This window comes from Phyllostomus hastatus, unplaced genomic scaffold (assembly GCF_019186645.2).
Source record: "Phyllostomus hastatus isolate PE091 unplaced genomic scaffold, TTU_PhHast_1.1 phas_contig_34, whole genome shotgun sequence".
NCBI lineage: Eukaryota > Metazoa > Chordata > Mammalia > Chiroptera > Phyllostomidae > Phyllostomus > Phyllostomus hastatus.
The window spans coordinates 36,012,035-36,029,015 of record NW_025333857.1 but is presented as its reverse complement, the minus strand read 5'-3'; the positions used below and the strand labels follow the sequence as shown (position 1 = coordinate 36,029,015).

General features: G+C 39.5%; 1 protein-coding gene across 1 annotated transcript in view; it reads left to right on the top strand.

Annotated features, from left to right (window-relative positions):
* Positions 1 to 16,981, top strand: part of PRUNE2 (prune homolog 2 with BCH domain) — a 235,404-nt gene that overhangs the window by 41,786 nt on the left and 176,637 nt on the right. Inside the window, exons 2-3 of the mRNA XM_045840229.1 lie at positions 11,747 to 11,851; positions 14,931 to 15,133. Coding sequence (XP_045696185.1) covers positions 11,747 to 11,851; positions 14,931 to 15,133 — 308 coding nt within the window. The remainder of the gene's footprint in view (positions 1 to 11,746; positions 11,852 to 14,930; positions 15,134 to 16,981) is intronic.

The window sequence follows — 16,981 nt, the reverse complement described above, 5'->3', positions numbered from 1 at the left end:
AGGTAGACTGAGGAAAAGATTGTATAGGGTGTACCATTGCTCTTTAGCACTTGAAATGATGTCATCTTAAATAATACATGCTTATTGCATACACAGATTGTTCCACAGATGCCCATGGCTAGAGAACAAATTAATATGTTATCAGAGTTGAAAATGTAGTAATATTGTAATAGCTTATCAATCAAGGAGAGTAGGACAAACATCCTAGAAGATATGCAGAGAATAATTCACACAAAAAACTGTTGCTATGAAGACAATAACATTTGGTGTCCAGATGAAAAAAAATGACTTAAAACACTCATAATCATAATAAATATAAATTAACATTACCTACCAAAATGATAATACTTAAATACAGTTGAAGGATCAAAAATCAGGTATTTCTGTGGGTAAAAAAAATGTAACTTTATACAACTTTTCTGGTGAGTATCAAAATATGTACATTCTTCAACCCAGAAATGTAAAATTCAGGAATTGGTACTGAAGAATTAACAAGGGATCAGCACAATAATTATCTTCCAAATTTACTGTAGTCTCATTTAATAAAAAAATAACATCTGCAACAATAAGAAATTGACTAAATAAATTTTAATAATCTACATTAAAGAATATTATATCCATTAAACTTTATAATTATTAGTTTCTTTTTTCTTTTTAAAATTATATTTCATTGATTATACTATTACAGTTGTCCTGATTTTTCTCCCTTCACCCCCTCCACCCTGCACCTCCCATTCCCTCAGGTAATTGCCCCACCATTGTTCATGTCCATGGGTCATGCATATAAGTTCTTTGGCTACTCCATCTCCTATACTGTACTTTACATCCCATGGTTATTCTCTGTCTACTATTTGTACTTCCTAATCCCCTCACCTCTTCATCCATTCCTCCACATCCTGCTCCCATCTGACAACCATCAAAACACTCTCTGTTTCCATGATTCTCTTTCTGTTCTTGTTTGCTCAGTTTTTTTTTAGATTCAATTGTTAATAGATATGTATTTATTGCCATTTTATTGTTCATAGTTTGATCTTCTTCTTAAATTAGTCCTTTTAATATTTCATATAATAATGCTTTGCTGCTGATGAAACCCTTTACTTTTCTCTTGTCTGGTAAGCTCTTTATCTGCCCTTTGATTCTAAATGATAGTTTTATGGGTAGAGCAATCTTGGCTGTAGGTCCCTGCTTTTCATGACTTTGAATATTTCTTGCCAATTCCTTCTAGCCTGCAAAGTTTCTGGTAAGAAATCAGCTGACAGTCTTATGGGAACTCCACTGAAGGTAACTAACTAATTTTCTCTTGCTGCTTTTAAGATTCTCTCTTTATCTTTTAACCTTTGGCATTTTAATTATGATGTGTCTTGCAGTGGGCCTCTGCATCCACCTTTTTTGGCATTCTTTGTGCTTCCTGGACTCCCATGTCTATTTCCTTCACCAAATTAAGGAAGTTTTCTTTCATTATTTTTTCAAATCAATTTCCAATTTCTTGCTCTTTCTCTTCTCCTTTTGGCAACACTATGATGCGAATGTTGGACCTCTTGAAGGTCCCAGAGGCTGCTTACACTATCCTCATTGTTTTTATTCTTTCTTCTTCTTCTTCTTCTGATTGGTTGTTTTTTGCTTCCTTATGTTCCAAATCATTGATTTGCTTCTCGGCTGCATCCACTCTACTGTTGTTTCCCTGTAAATTGTGCTTTATTTTAATTAGCATATCCTTTGTTTCTGACTGGATCTTTTTTATGCTGTTGAGGTCCTCACTAAGTTCCTGGAGCATCCTTATAACCAGTGTTTTAAACTCTGCATTTGATAGATTGCTTATCTCCATTTCATTTGGCTCTTTTTCTGGAGATTTGATCTGTTCTTTCATTTTGGCCATATTTCTTTGTCTCCTTATTTTGGCAGCCTCCCTGTATTTGTTTCTATGTTTCAGGTAGAGCTGCTTAGGCTCTGTGTTTGGTAGAGTGGCCTAATGTAGTGGGTGTCTTGTAGGGTCCAGTGGTACAGCCTACCCTATCCCTCAGGGTACTTGAGGTGTACCCTTTGTGTGGGCTGAGTACACCCTCCTCTTATAGTCAAACCTTGGTTGCTATTGTCAGATCAATGGAAGGGATTTACCCAGGCCAGTCAGCTGCAAGGATTGGGTATGACCACTGACCACCACCCTCTGCACTCTATGGAGGATCAGCTGTGCAGGGGCAGGGTGGTGGTGCTCCAGGGTGGTGTGTAGCTGCCCACTGGGTGCACAGGCTCTGGGGTTTCCCAGGTACCACAAGTCAAGGTCAGCCCCCCCTTGTGTTTTGCCTGGGATAACCCTACCTGAGCTATAAAGCAATCTGAGATGGCTGCTACTTATGCTGGGCTTGTAGATTCCCAGGCGAAGCCAAGCTGTGAATCTAGGCTGGCTGCTGCTAATGCTGGGCCTGGGGCTCACTGAGGCCAGATGTTGCTTGTTTGAGAGGATTTAAGAAGTTGTGAAGCATGAGCCTAGATAAGCCATTCTTATAGAAAAGCAACTTCAATGGGCCGGCCCATAAGTTGGGTGGGTCAGTGTCTCAGGAGATCTCCAGGGCTGGTCAAAGAGTGTTAGCCAGGTTGATGGAGTCTCAGATATGGCAATAGCTTGCCAGCTCAGTGGCTTTGTTGAGGGAGGGTTCAGAAAAGGGAAAATTGCCTCTGCTTATCTTGATGCCAGACACTTCAGTTTATCCTTGTATGCTACTGGTACTTTTCAAGCTGCTACCTTGATGCTGGAGCTCAGAGGGAATGAGTCTGAGTAGGTGAGTCCACTAGTGGGTTCTTTAAGAGGAAATGCTTGGGGCTCCAGAAGTTTCTTCCCCCAACTGAATCCTCACTGGTTTTTGCAGCTGGAAGTTTTGGGGACGTATCTTCCTGGCACTGGAACCCTGGGCCTGGGGGCCTGGTGTGGGGCTGGGATTCCTTGCTCCCAAGATATCCCTCCTTAATTTTTATCCACCACACATGGTTGTGGGACAGCCTGTTCTGCATTTACACCCCTCCTACCAGTCCGGATGGATGTGGTTTCTTTAGTTCTGTAGTTGTCAGACTTAAGTTCAACTCAATTTCCTATGGATCTGTGATGGTTGTTCTATATGTTAGTTGTAATTTTGATGTGGTTGTGGGAGGTTGTGAACCATGTCTGCTTATGCTTCTGCATCTTGACTGGAAGTCCAATTTATTTTTTCAATACTTATTAAGCACCTACTGTGTGCAGAGCAATAGGCTGGCAACTTGGGTTACAAAAGCAAACACATTCACCCTTAGCTATCACAACATATATATTTTAGAGTTTAGGGAGAATACTTGGAATGTTGTTAAAAAGGAGGTTATAAAATAATATGCGTAATAGTAGGAGTATTACAAAAGAGAACACACTAAAAGCATAGAAAAAGTTGGAAGGAATACATTAAATATACATAGTGATTAACTTTGGATCCTGAGTTTTTTCTTTGTGAGTTTCTACTTTTTCTAAATGTTTTATGATGAACATATATTGTTTCATAAAATAAATTAATGTATAAACCTTAGGTGATATGGGTGTAAATTTCTATGTGTATAAGGGATGTTCTTTCTCATTTGGTTTTTAAACCTCTTGTATTGCCTTTGACATCAATCACTTAGTAAAAAAACTCTTCTAAGCATTCCTTAAAGTTCAACTATCTCCTAGTAGTTTTGAATTTTGGAATGACTCCAACCTGGAGGTCTGTCTTAGCTTGAACTGCCATAACAAAATAGCATAGACTGAGTGGCTTAACAACAGAAATTTATTTCCTATAGTTCTAGAGGCTGAGAGTTATAGGTTAGGTGCCAACATCATTGGGTTCCAGTAAGAGCTCCTTCTTGGCTTACAGACAGCCTCCTTCTCCAAAGATCTCACATGGCAGAAAGAGAAAGGAAGAGAGAGAGAGGTTGCACGCTGTCAGGTGTGTCTTCTTACAAAGTACTAATCATGTCTGGAGGGCCCCGCCATTGTGACTTCATCTAAACCTAATTATTTCCCACAGATCACATCTCCAAATTCCATCACATTGGGAGTTAGGGCTTTGATACGAATTTTGGTGGCATGCCATTCAGTCCCTGGCAAGTGCGGTGAAGAGGCACAGACAGCAGACCATCAGAAGAGGCAGAGGAAAGGCTTGTGGACTTGGGTGCACATCCGTGTGACACTAGATGAAAAAGGCTATAGCTCGAGTTTGAAAAGGGAAAGTCTGAGGGACTATAAAGACCATAGAGCACAAACTTCTGGGATGGGACATCTACATCAGCTAGAAGGAAGTAGTACCTAAACGGGAGACTGGAGAGCTGCCCTACCAAGTTGGTAATAAATGTATGGACACATTTCCATCCACAGTGGAATGGCTAGAACAATTACATATCCTAGGAATCTATGAAGGATAGTTCTTATGAGGGCTTTTCAGGAAAGGCAAGGATTTGGGAGGGCCATCCTTTATATTTGAAGCTGTGGAGAGAAAATAATGGTTCTGCTCCCAAAAACTGTTTAGAAAATATTGAGGGCACTGTTAGAAAAATAAGTTTTAAAACAAATTAAGTGTTGTGGGTAAAACGACAATTCTGGCCCAGATCGTTACTATGATCCAGAAGGTGTGTATCAACTACATATAAAACCACCCCTTTTGAAAACACTGTTTTCAAGGTGGGCAGCAAATTGGTTGCAGAAGGATCAATGCAGCTAAAAAGGCAAAAGAGTGGTTGAGTCAATGTTCAATATTCTACCTAAAAGGAGCCTGCCCTCAAAGGAACTGGGGACCCAGACTGCCCACCCAAGAAGGGCCTCAGGCAGTACTTGGGCTTAGTTTTTGGTTCCCACATTGCCTACCCACAGTGGCTTGCATTTGATGATGTAGAAAAAGGTACAGGTGCACATGATCTGAACTATTTACAGCTGAGTTTGCTCAGACTCTCCTGTCCCACATTTTCCCCAAATGAAAGATCATAGAAAAGGGCATTCTCCAGTGTGGCCAAGAGAAGGCTGAGGGAAAACATGATTGGGGCTGGTTGGGAGGGCAGTGAGGGGAGAGGTTACAGGCAATATTATTTGTCTGAATTGATTAGGTTTAGTTTTATCAGTAAGATGATTAAATTATCTCAAAATCATTTGAGTCTTACCATTGAAAGCTTTTTGCCTTTTCCTAATTCGATGCATTGTATTCATCCAGTAGGTCACCAATTAGATTAGGACATTTATGAGAAAATTAAATATAAAATGTCTATGTCCTGAATTTGTAGGTTCTGGTCAATGTTTTTGCTTTTACCCATGACCTGAGGTACAGCTCTGGAAATGGCCTCCAGGTCACTTTTTATTGTTTATTAATTAACCATTAGAATGGAACTGGACTAGATAGCCAGTGGGCTATCTGTCAATATCATGGAGATTGAAAAAGAAAGAAGAAAGCACCTATTCTGATTCCAGAACTTCTATATACGCTTACTCCCGCATCCTGTCCACACCTCCCAGCACCCACTCCCCAACACACACAGATGTATCCACATAAGGGCTACTGTTAAACCAGAAAGAATGAAGTAGTTTTGGTCATGGAAAAAGAACCACAGTGTATTGTTAAGTGAAAAAAAAAAAACTTTCTAAAAAGTGGGAATAGAAGCAGCTCGTTTATGTGAAGTACATGCGTTAATATATGTGCATAAATAAAAATGTGAAATAATTAACAATATGTTAACAAAGTAGTTATGTTTGTTTTATTAATTTTGTTGTGTCTGACTTTTTATAATGGCATGTATTTATTTGCTTCCTGGAAAAATAAAGAATGAAATACAAAGGTTTCAATTGGTGGGAAAATCTCTGTGCTCTGGAGACCTTGCACCAAGTAATACACATTTCCTTCCTTGCTTCTTTTAACGTTTGCCTGATGCCATGTTATTCCCTCCAGCATTCTCTCTCTCTGGGTCCCAGCCTTTCTCCCTGTAATGAAAGGACTATGAGAATTTCAGGAGATCAGGAATTCTAGAAATCATCTTAAACCCAGGGCCAGTACCAAGAAACACCTCGTTTGTTTACCAAATGAACAAAGGATGTGACTTCATGCATGTCTGCAGAGGTGGTCAGAGGGATTTTGTCCTCGCCTTTGGAGGTCCTGGTTGTTCTGGGCATTTCCACAGCTCCCTTAGTCCTTGCTGCTCATTCGGCGGTGGCCCTTTACATATCCTCTCCTACATGGCTTTCCCGGTGGAGTCAGGACCTTCAGGGACGTGAGCAGCATGTTAGGTTTCCTCCTGCCAACCCCCTGAGTCTTCTTACTTAGATTCATGGCAGCCCCAGGTGCACAGGGTCTCCTGGGGAGGAGCCAGGATGTTTTCTGTACCATGCACAGCCAGCCTCCAGGAAGGAGGCTTCCTCTTTGACTTGGCGTTATTAAGTCAAGGGAGTACTAGCTCAACTGCCAACCCTTTTCTATGTCTGCATTTCTTTGGAGATAACATTCAATCAAGTCAAGAGATTTCTTTTTCTCTTGTTTCTTCATTTGCTGGTTAAGGATAGGTCCTAAGAAATATGCTCTGCTTTGGTGTGTGAGGAAAGATACTCTCCAGCTTCTGTGGGTTTTGTCTACAATGTTTTGAATACAAAATTACTTTCAATTACTTGTTTTTGAAAAAAATTTTCATAAGGTTTTTAAGAAAAGAGGTTTAGAGAGGATGGGTATGGGGCAATCATAGTATAGCTGTATCGCAAGGACTTACTGACTAAAGGTTTACTGTGGGATTTTGGATGTAGAAAGTTATAGGCGGGAGTAGCTCTGTTTCTCAGAGGGCGGGGTTATGAAAAAGCTGATGGAGGAGCCTAAGCTTTCAGCAGCATCTGGAACCCTTCTTTCTTTTTTTTATTGTTGGTCAAGTACAGTTGTCCCCGATTTCCCCCACACACACCCCCGCTGCCACTCATCCCCACCTCCTACACTCGTACCTACACCCTTTGGCTTTGTCTGTGTGTCCTTTATACATGCTCTTTGATGGACATTCCCCTATTTTCCCCCATTATCCCTCTCTCCTCCCCTCTGGTTACTGTCAGTTTGTTCTTTATTTCAACGTCTTTGGTTCTATTTTGCTTGCTTGTTTGTTTTGTAGATTAGGTTCCAGTTATAGGTGAGATCATAAGGTATTATCTTTCACTGCCTGGCTTATTTCACTTAGCATAATGCTCTCCAGTTTGGAAACCCTCTTTCTAATCAATTCTGTTTTCTGTGGGTGTGTTTCAAAGTGCTTTTACCTGACAAGTACAGCTTCCTTTAATGGGCTGTTGAATTAGAATGTTAGGCATTTTTCTGGCTTTTAAAAAGAGATAGGAAGTGAACTTCATTAAGAAGTCTCATTTTACTAATATATAGGATTAGACTTTGAAAACATATTAAACTTATGATCTGGAATACTGGCATGTTCCATGTATTTCTTTTATACATTGATTATGAAAGATTCTGGCCATCTATTCGAAAGTGTAGGTGACAAAGCAGGATAGTATCTATTTCAGCTCACTATCAGGATTCCATTATGTTTTGGTTTGTACAGCACTGTGTTTAGGCATTAGCGAAGAATCTTCCCTGATTCTTGGTGTGCTTGTATCCTAGAGAATGAGCATTTACTGCCCAGATCTATTTACTCCTGGCTAGGAGTTTACAAAGTCACATTTGGGAAATGTATACACTAGGAAGTAGTTATTAGTGGAACGTGCTGGGCATGCTCTCCGCAGGGCCTTTGCACTTGCTATCGCCTTGGCCTGAGATACTCTTAGCTCCCACTCCTTCACTTCAGGTCTTTACTCTGATGTCACCTTCTCAGGTGTACCTCCTGTCAGCACACCCTATCTCCTCCATTTATCATTATCTAATTATTTGGTTCCATTCTCCTTGCAATAAAATAAAAGTGTGATAAGGGATTTTTGTCTGTTTGGCTCACTACTGTAGCCCTAGGGCTTAGTACTGTGCCTGACACAAACAGGTTTTTATTAGTTGGATGGCAGTACATCGAATCAACAGACTTGTCCATATGTCACTTTCACTTGGACATGATTTGTCTGTGCATAATCCAGACCTCGAGGTGAACTGTATCAAGGGGCATAGATATTAAGGCTGAACACCTGTGAGTCTGAGACTATGTGGAGTGGCCCACAGACCTGCTGTGAGAGGTGCAGAGTCTCCTCTGTTACCGGAGACCACCTATTGGGGGTGAGGAATCTCCTCTGGGTTTCACTGACCAGCTTTACTGCTACTTCTGCAGGCGGGGCCATTGCTGCAGAGTAAACCAGGCATCTCAAGGACCCCATTACCTTTCCTGGACACTTGAAATCAGTCCTCAGACTTTTTACCTTGACTTGACCCCCATGCTGTCTCTGTTCCACTGCCAATGTTATTTTTAGTGGGAAGCTTGAAAGTGGGTCTCTATTCATTCTCTGTTTCTTTGACTCCCAATTTGAAGAGCCAAATCTTGCACATTCCTCAAGCTCATATGACTACTAGGTGAGTCTACACAACTAATGCCATGTCTTATTCTTCCAAGCAGGCAGGAGTCAGCCTGAGCATGGTTGCTATTGTGTCTACCTAGTGCCATGCTCTAATTATATCTTCTCAGTGGTTTTTGGTAGGAATCGGGCACTTTAGAGATATATGAGACTTTTTAAGTCGAACCTGTCACTTTCCAGGCTTATTGGCAGGCACTGAAAAAGGTACTTTCTAGTTGTGATGTCCCTTCCATCTAATATTCTCAGTCTGCTTGAAATTTCCAGTTATTTTTTGGATTATGGTATAATCCCTGGAAGGTCTCTTTAGAATGAAATTACATTACCTTGGTGGGGAACTCATTAACCCAGGGGTGCTCATTGGCATGGACTTGCTCCATTGGAATTGCCAATGGAGAAACAGATAGCTGGGCACCAGCACAGTAATTTTGATGGAGGTGAGTGGTGAGAGAGAGAGCTGCAGTGTGGGAGCTGGGGCATTGACTGCAGATGGCAGACATAAGCGAATGGCACCAGAGGAAGCCATGATGAGGAGGGAACTTGAGGCGTGGGAAGAAGGGAAGTCAGAAGGAAAAGCAGAGAGCTTGAGAAGACAGGCACATGGGACCAGCAAGAACATTCAGAGTTTTGCACCAGGATCTTCTACAGCCTGGCCTACAAGATAATATGAGCTTTTTTTCTCTTTAAATGTGAGAGAAACAAATCCTAGTCTCAGAAGATTCCTGAATTGTAAGAATTATACGAGTTATTACAAACTCAACATGCTTTGGGTTTATAATTCTATTTAATTCCTTTTTCTAAGTAGTAATGGGTTTGTGCTTGGAAATGAATTGACACGTAAGTCTTCTTATTCCTCCCAGGTCTTCTTTTATGCAAGTTGAATGTTGAACCCAGAGCTGTGCCTATGAATCATCAAACTTAGATAAGAAAGCAGATAGCTCAGCTTTGAGGTAGTCTTGATAGTATAGATATCTGAAGCCTTGCTGTATTTAGAATGCATATTTAACATCCCCTTTTTTCCTTCAGTCCCCATGCTCATTCACTTTGTAGAGTCTGAAGTCATTACGGCATTGTAGAGTGGTTGATGTGGGGCAGAGGAGACAGGCTCACTGAACTGGGTCATGAGTTCTGGGAACAATTTTGGCCACATCAAAGATGCTATTGACCTATAAAAAGTGTTGTTAATCTTCTGTCTGCCTTACAAGATCTGGGAGAAGAAATGAGGTAATGTCTACTTAGACCTTTGAGCTTCTCGGAAGAACAGCCTTCTACAGTAATATGATTTCCTAATGCATTTGTTTGTATTGTAATGGAGTGTAATTCCACTTACCTAAATTTCTTTAGATGTCTCTAGAACAGCTGACAGTCTTGCGCAGGGGAAGCAGTCCAGCTTTGAGAGTGAGGACTGGGCCTAGTCTGGAACCCTCGAAGGATCCTCAGTCCAATGAGCCAGCTCTGAATTTGTGAGGTTAAGGGAAGGAAGCCGGGAGAGAAAATCTGGGAGCTAGAGTTGGTGGTGACCAGGAGAGGAAATTGTGATTATCGTCAGAGTTTATATCATACTTTTAAATCATGTTTTACTAAATATATGTACCTCAATACATTTTAAAATATGTTTGTTTTAATTTAGCAGTGTTACATATTGCAGGACTCACCTGTAATATTGACCCCGCTGTCATTCTCTGCATTCATAGACTCTTTCAACTCAGCCTCCTTCAAGACTTTATCACGTGCCTTCGCTTCCTTGGACCACAACCTGGTTGTTCAATAACTTATTTCCAACTCAGGCACCAGCAGTTCAATACAAATGCTAACAAATTTGTAGATTCATTTGTAAAAGTGCCTAGCAAATTGCGGAATGATGCTTTATTTTGTTCTGTAGATTAAGGAAGGAAGTCTTTTCTATTGAAAGAGTCCTGAGCACTGTAACTTTTTAATTACCTTCTTGAGCAGTATTACAGTTGAGTTGGCTTTGTAGCCAGTCCTAGAAAAAGAAGTTAAAGGATGTAAGTGAGGGAACTATACATATGTATCATCTCTGACATACTGAAAAGATATCAGGTTAGGTTACAGTTATTATTATTGGATAGTTTTGTTGTGAAAGTTTCTAGAAATGATTGCTTATTTGGCATTTCAAACCCATTGTTTCAAAAGGCGGTCACCCTGTTTTTAATGAACTTCGACTAACCACTGAGTTACCAGGAAAGACAAGAGTACGCCCTCTTTTCCAGAGAGGTCATCACATACACTTTTTACTAACAACAGATTTGTATCTTTAGAGCAGCAATGATACTAATCGTATTCCTTTCTCTGGGGGACGGAAACGTTTTACAACTTTTATTTGCTAAATTATAGAGTGTAATGCAGACAGAGCATATCCTATCACCCAAAATGTGGCCTGAAAAAATAAATGCCTACCAATTTTGTGTCGTATGCCAGGGACATGTGGAAAAGGGCACTTTGTCAAATTTAGAACATTTCATGTAAGAAAAATGACATCGAATACGATGGAATTGCTCTTTAGACCAAAATAATCTTTCATTAAAAAATTGTAACTCAGGGTACAGTTCATATGAGTTAGATTGTGACTAATCTTAACAAAACCACACTCTGGTTGGAGGAAGCCATCAAGAGGACATGGCTACCAGCTGACCTGTGAGCTAGACCCAGCCAGCTGGAGGCTCCTCGTGGCCACTTCCGGCCCCAGAATCTATATTCTGCCCACCGTTCTCATGGTGGGAACTTTTTTCAAGGACTCAGTCTCAAGATAATGTTCTTACTGAGACCATACATGACTGAACCCAGTAAGGCCTCTATGTAAACTGTTAAGATTATGGAAGGAGGTGGCAGAGATCTATTTGTCTTGTGGCCACAAAACAAGCTTTGTATGTTCCCTTGCTCATTAAACTGTCATCCACCAATCTAGAGTGCTCACCTCTTTCTTTGGTCTCTCTTTGCCCTCTGCGTGTGGGGGCCAGTTTCAGAATTTACCTGGGGACACTCCTTAGACTCTGAACCAATGATTTTTTGTTCCTGACAGTTTACTAAAATGTGAATGCGCATTTCTGAACGTTAAACAGGTTGTGCAATATTATATCTTCATGTAAACACATCATGATAAATTTATTATTTTCTGTAGTCATGTATGAATGTGACTAAGGCATACTTTTTTAAAATTTTGGAAAACGTTCTCTTTATATCGAGCTATTGAACATTATGTTGTGATTTTTTTTTTATTTGTTTCAGAATCGAAGCAAATGCTTGGAGAAGGTCCATGTGGTTATTGGTCATAAATCGTGTGACTTGGATTCTCTCATTTCTGCCTTCACATATGCTTACTTTCTGGACAAGGTGAGGAAAAAGAAGAGTATGCTTTTTAATTTAAATTATGATGTAACTTTTCAGAACAAATGTTTTGGGGGACTAAAAGGAAACTATTAACTTAAATTTCACATTCCAGTTTATTGTTGCAGAGACTAATGTATTATAATCCATTCATCAAAAATACTTGTTGACTACCTACTACATGTTAGGCATCGTCCTCATTATTTCTTCCTGATTCTCTTCATACAACAACACTACTTCAATAAGACCAACGTTTTCAAATTAAAAATGAAAGTTTTTAATAATAATTGATTAGTGGCATGAGAATTCACAGAACTACCACAAGTAAGGGTCAGAATTCCTTGTCTCCCTGTAGCATCCTTGCTGCACAGCCATGCCCTTGGGAGTAGGGACCTGTGCGCAGAATAGCCTGCGTGGACGCCACAGGAAGTCCAGAGTTCATTGGCTGACGTTTTCAGTAACAGGGATATTACAGGTCACATCTATATTCCGCTTTTGCCTTTTAGCCCTGACTTTGTAGAACAAGGTCATTTTCACTTAGTCATGATCTTCCTTGAGCGAGAAACTTTGTACTGCGTAAAGCTTATAATATGCTTAAAAAGGTAAAAAAGACCTTTCAAAAAGTTGTTTTAAAACATCCATTCTGTAAAAATTTGCCATCCCATGGTAATGCTTTATCTTAAAGCCAAAATAAGGTACATTATGAGTATTTTGGTGTTATTTCCAATTTCTCACAAGTTTTAATTTTCTGGAGTCCGTTAGTTTTATTCCAATTTTATTTAGATCCTTGACTCTTAGATTATACATAGCTGTCCTAGAATGATTTAATTCACATGAAACCCTGTCTTCCAGAATGAACTGTGGGTGGCAAGAATGGCTTTAGGGCAGAAACTGACCAAAATGCCGGATCAAGTAGTCTGATCTCTACATATGGGCTTCATAGCAAATTTATCTTAAAATTTGTTGACCTTTACAAGAGAGATTAATTGGTCTGAGGAGATCAATGTGCCTGTGTCAAGGCATGCATATTAAATAGTGCTCTTATTAAGAGCACTTTGGATTTTTGACTCCTAGAAAAAAAATGTTGCTTCTCTTGAGAACATAGAATTGACCGAACCAGACTGATTTTTCTTGACTGATAGTGGCATAGGTTTTTAAGGAGAATATATAATAATTATACCATCAACAATAACTACAATGTCTTGAAAAGTAGTTGTGATGAATAAAAGAGATAGATAAAAATAAAGATGTGGGGCCTCTTTTCTCCTTCTTCTGAGGTTTGCCACTGAGCATGGGGACCAATATGAATTGCTGAAAGGGTCACACTTGGGGATTCACTGCATCTCCGTGCTTTGGTCTTAGTTTACAGCCCACTGCCCACAAAAGGGCTGCACGTCTATTTTAATTTTTCCTGGAAAACTGGCTCTTCTCTCTTAGAATAGTAACACATAGGATAAATACAGAGATTTGCACCTTCACACGTAAAACTCCATTTAACTACTTTTCACTCTGATAGGTAAGCCCCATTTTATAGATGGGGAAAACTGAGGCTCAGGCAAGAAATTGCCACCCAGCAGTGGCTGGGCTTAGAACCTAGTTCTTCTGACTCTAACCTGCTAGAATAAATTTAGGCTGCATGCTCTTGACTCAAGTTTCAATACTAGGAGTTAGATTTACCTCTGTCAATTAATAAAGAAAAATAACTTACCAGAGACAAATTACTAACAATTATAATACAATTGTCACTTAATATTAGTCTGACAGGTTGGAGAAAAACTATTTTGCTGGAGTGGCTTTGTGCTTCATATACAATAGCAGCGGGTGATTCATTTCACTCAGCAAATACGTATGAAATGTCTACTTTGCACCAGACCGCTTCATGCACTGGGAAATGTAACTGAATGAAACAGACAAATGCTCTGCTGTTTTAGTGCTAAGAAAGAGAGATGGATGATAAGGCTGTTAAAACTGCATAACAAACACTATGCTTATGGCAGATAAAGGTCATTTACTTTATGCAAAAATTCAGTGTTACCAAACTCCACGTTCTGTTAGTGATATTTAGGGTTTGTTGCAATACACTCACAGGATTTTTAAAAAAACCTGTATTTTTTAAATTCCTACAGAAAAATCTGTTTATCATTATGAATCTAAAATTCTCTTAACTCCTACCCATCTCCTGTTTCCCCCATCACCACAATTTTAATGACAGGTTTTTAATATAGAATTTTAAAAATAATGTAAGAAACCAACAGAAATCACAGCAATTCATCTGTAGGCCAAAATCTGACTCATGAGTGGGTTTTCATTAACCTACATAGTATTTTTATTTAAAAAATTAATCGTAATAATTTAACATTACAAATAACACCTTAAGATCCAGATTTCTGACGTTTTGTGAGTAGTTGAAAGATTTAGCCACCCTGGGCCCGAATTTTTTGCATGCAGACAGTTGGCTAGAGCTGAGGGGCAGGCACCCAAGGAAAGGGGACAGGTGTGTCTCTCTGTGTGGCTGCAGCCCTCACCTGTCCTATGTCAGTCATTCTAATTTTCTGCAGCTGCCATAGAGAAATGAGAATTTATTTCCCCAGGAAGGAGAATGTATTCATACTTTTTTAAATTGCAGAGGGATTAAAATGAGACATAGAATATTTCAAATAATGTATGAGAAGTTTCATGTAGAGTAACAAGAGGTTAAAAAATATTAGAGGCCTCTTCCCCCTGGGTAATGCTCTGCTAGTGGGTTCAGGTCAAGTGGGTTAAGAATGTCAAGTGGCTTAACGAGGCCGAAGGACTTTTTTCCCCCCATTTACAACTGCTTTTATTTTTAAGGGATAAGCAATGTAGTGAAGTTATATCTCAAGGCAACATTTGAACCAGCGAAATGAGCGCAAAGGCGGTTCCATCCCCAGGCAGAGGCTTGGTGCTTTTAGGGATCTTGACAGCCTCGCTGTGTTTACCAGGGCAGAGTTTCCTCTTTCTAGTTGCTTTGGCCTTGTTGCCTTTACTGGCGAAACAGCTTGAGAAGATGTAGTTGTATTCTTTCCTCCTGCTGTTGTCAGATTGTTACCTTTTTACTTGGTAGGTCAGCCCACCTGGAGTTCTCTGTCTGCCAGTGCTGAATGTACCGAGAACCGAATTCAACTACTTCACAGAGATAAGGTTTATTTTAGAAGAGCTAAATATCTCTGAATCTTTCCACATATTCCGAGATGAAGTTAATCTGCATCAGCTAAATGATGAAGGAAAGTTGTCTGTAACACTTGTTGGCAGCAACGTGCTGTCGAGGTGAGTTCTGGAGGTTTGGTCCTTTAAGGAAATCTGTGGAAAGCATCACCTTGTTCACAATTTTTGTGGTTTGGGGACATGTATTAAAGGCAGAGGACATTCAAAGGAAAGGAAATATTTTTTCTTCTCTTATGGCAAAATCTGAGCTATGCCAGTCCTCTGTTTTTACTTTTGCATTTCAAATATGACATCTTTGAGTGAAAAGTTCTTGTAAAATTGACCAAATTATAATTTTAAACTGCTTCAAATACTTTGTTAGAGCAATGCAATTGTCCTGCATATTGATGCTGAAAACAGATAATGAAGAATGGAAATGGAACTCTAAATAGAACTGAAATTTTATTTCAGTGTTAATAAAATTTACTGTTATTAAACTAAAAAGCTAAAAAATTGAAAGAAATATCAGTAGTGAAATGGAAATTTATGTAGATGGGCTGTGAAAGTCATTTGATCATTGGCTCATCATTTGTATTATAAGGGCAAGACAGATTTTTTTAAATCTTCAGGAACTCCATATTTTATGGACAAAAACCCTGGTATCTAGTGTTGCAAATGACTTACCCAAGGTACTACATGCAGTTAGTAGAGGCATTTGGATTAGAACTTGGGTCGTCCACCTCCTTCAATAAGTACCTAAGAATTGCTAACTAGTACAAGATTCTAAAGGTACATAAAGAGTAGTAAGAGAAACTCTCTGCCTTCAAGGACAATACAACCCAACACGAAGATGCCCTTTCATAGGCTCCCTAGTGCTACTGAAGGAAGAGTGACAGTTAAGCATTTCAGTAGTTTCAGATACTAATTTTTTTTCACATACTTTGCCAATTTTCTAATCATTGATGACATTGACCAGTGGACCTTGACTTTATTATCCATGAAGTAAAAACTGGTATGAGTATCTAATTTTTGCTTAACCTTTTTTAGAAGCATATTCAGGTAATGTCAGGTGTGCAGTTGACTCAGTCACAGAGTTTTGAAAGTAACTTGCCTGTGTGGGGCTGCTTTCATCCCTGTGGCGTTGGAACCACACAGATGCTTTTGACTAATGTTTATCAGTCAGTCGCTGATAACTCACTGAGTGTTATCGGTGGGTTACTTGACTGACTTCATTTATCAGTATTCAGAATGATCATATGCTTTACTAAATTTATCTGTTAACCTTCAGACCAACAAATGCAAGTAGATATTAAAAATAAAGACAGTTGAAGAAGCCAAAAGACTGAACTAGGAAACATGTGTACCGTTTGAAATCTTAGGAAGAGTTCTGTTACTGATTAAAATTGACATATGTTGCTGCTTTTGAGACTGAAGTTGGGAACTCTGGCTTTGGGATCGTTTATGAAGCAAAAACAAGTTGAGATCTTCATTTCCTCCATTGCTACTTTTTTGGTTTGGACACATAGAAAGAATAAAGTTAGCTTTATTCACATCTTCTTGCCTTTGATAAAAGCCAGTATTATTTCGCACACTAAAAAATGCTTGTGAAAGTCAATAAACCCATCGTATCTTTCCCCCAGCACTGTGACTGGGGTGCACAGTTTGGAGCCGGGTCATCAGGGTGTATGTACAAGCGAGCCTATGTATGAGCGAGCCTACGTACAGGCCTTCTGGCCATGGGCAAATTTCTGAACTTCTTCGTGCCTCTGTCTCTCACTTTGTAAAATGGGAATGTTATAGAACCCATTTTATAGGGTAATTTTATAGTATAAAGTGCAATAATACCTTGAAAGTATTTAAACTAGTGTGTGATCCATAGTGGAAGCTCAACAAATGTTAGCCATTACCATTATTATTGTAATTTTCCAGCAACAAACCAAGAGATAGAAGGGCTAAGGTGTGAAGGCACTG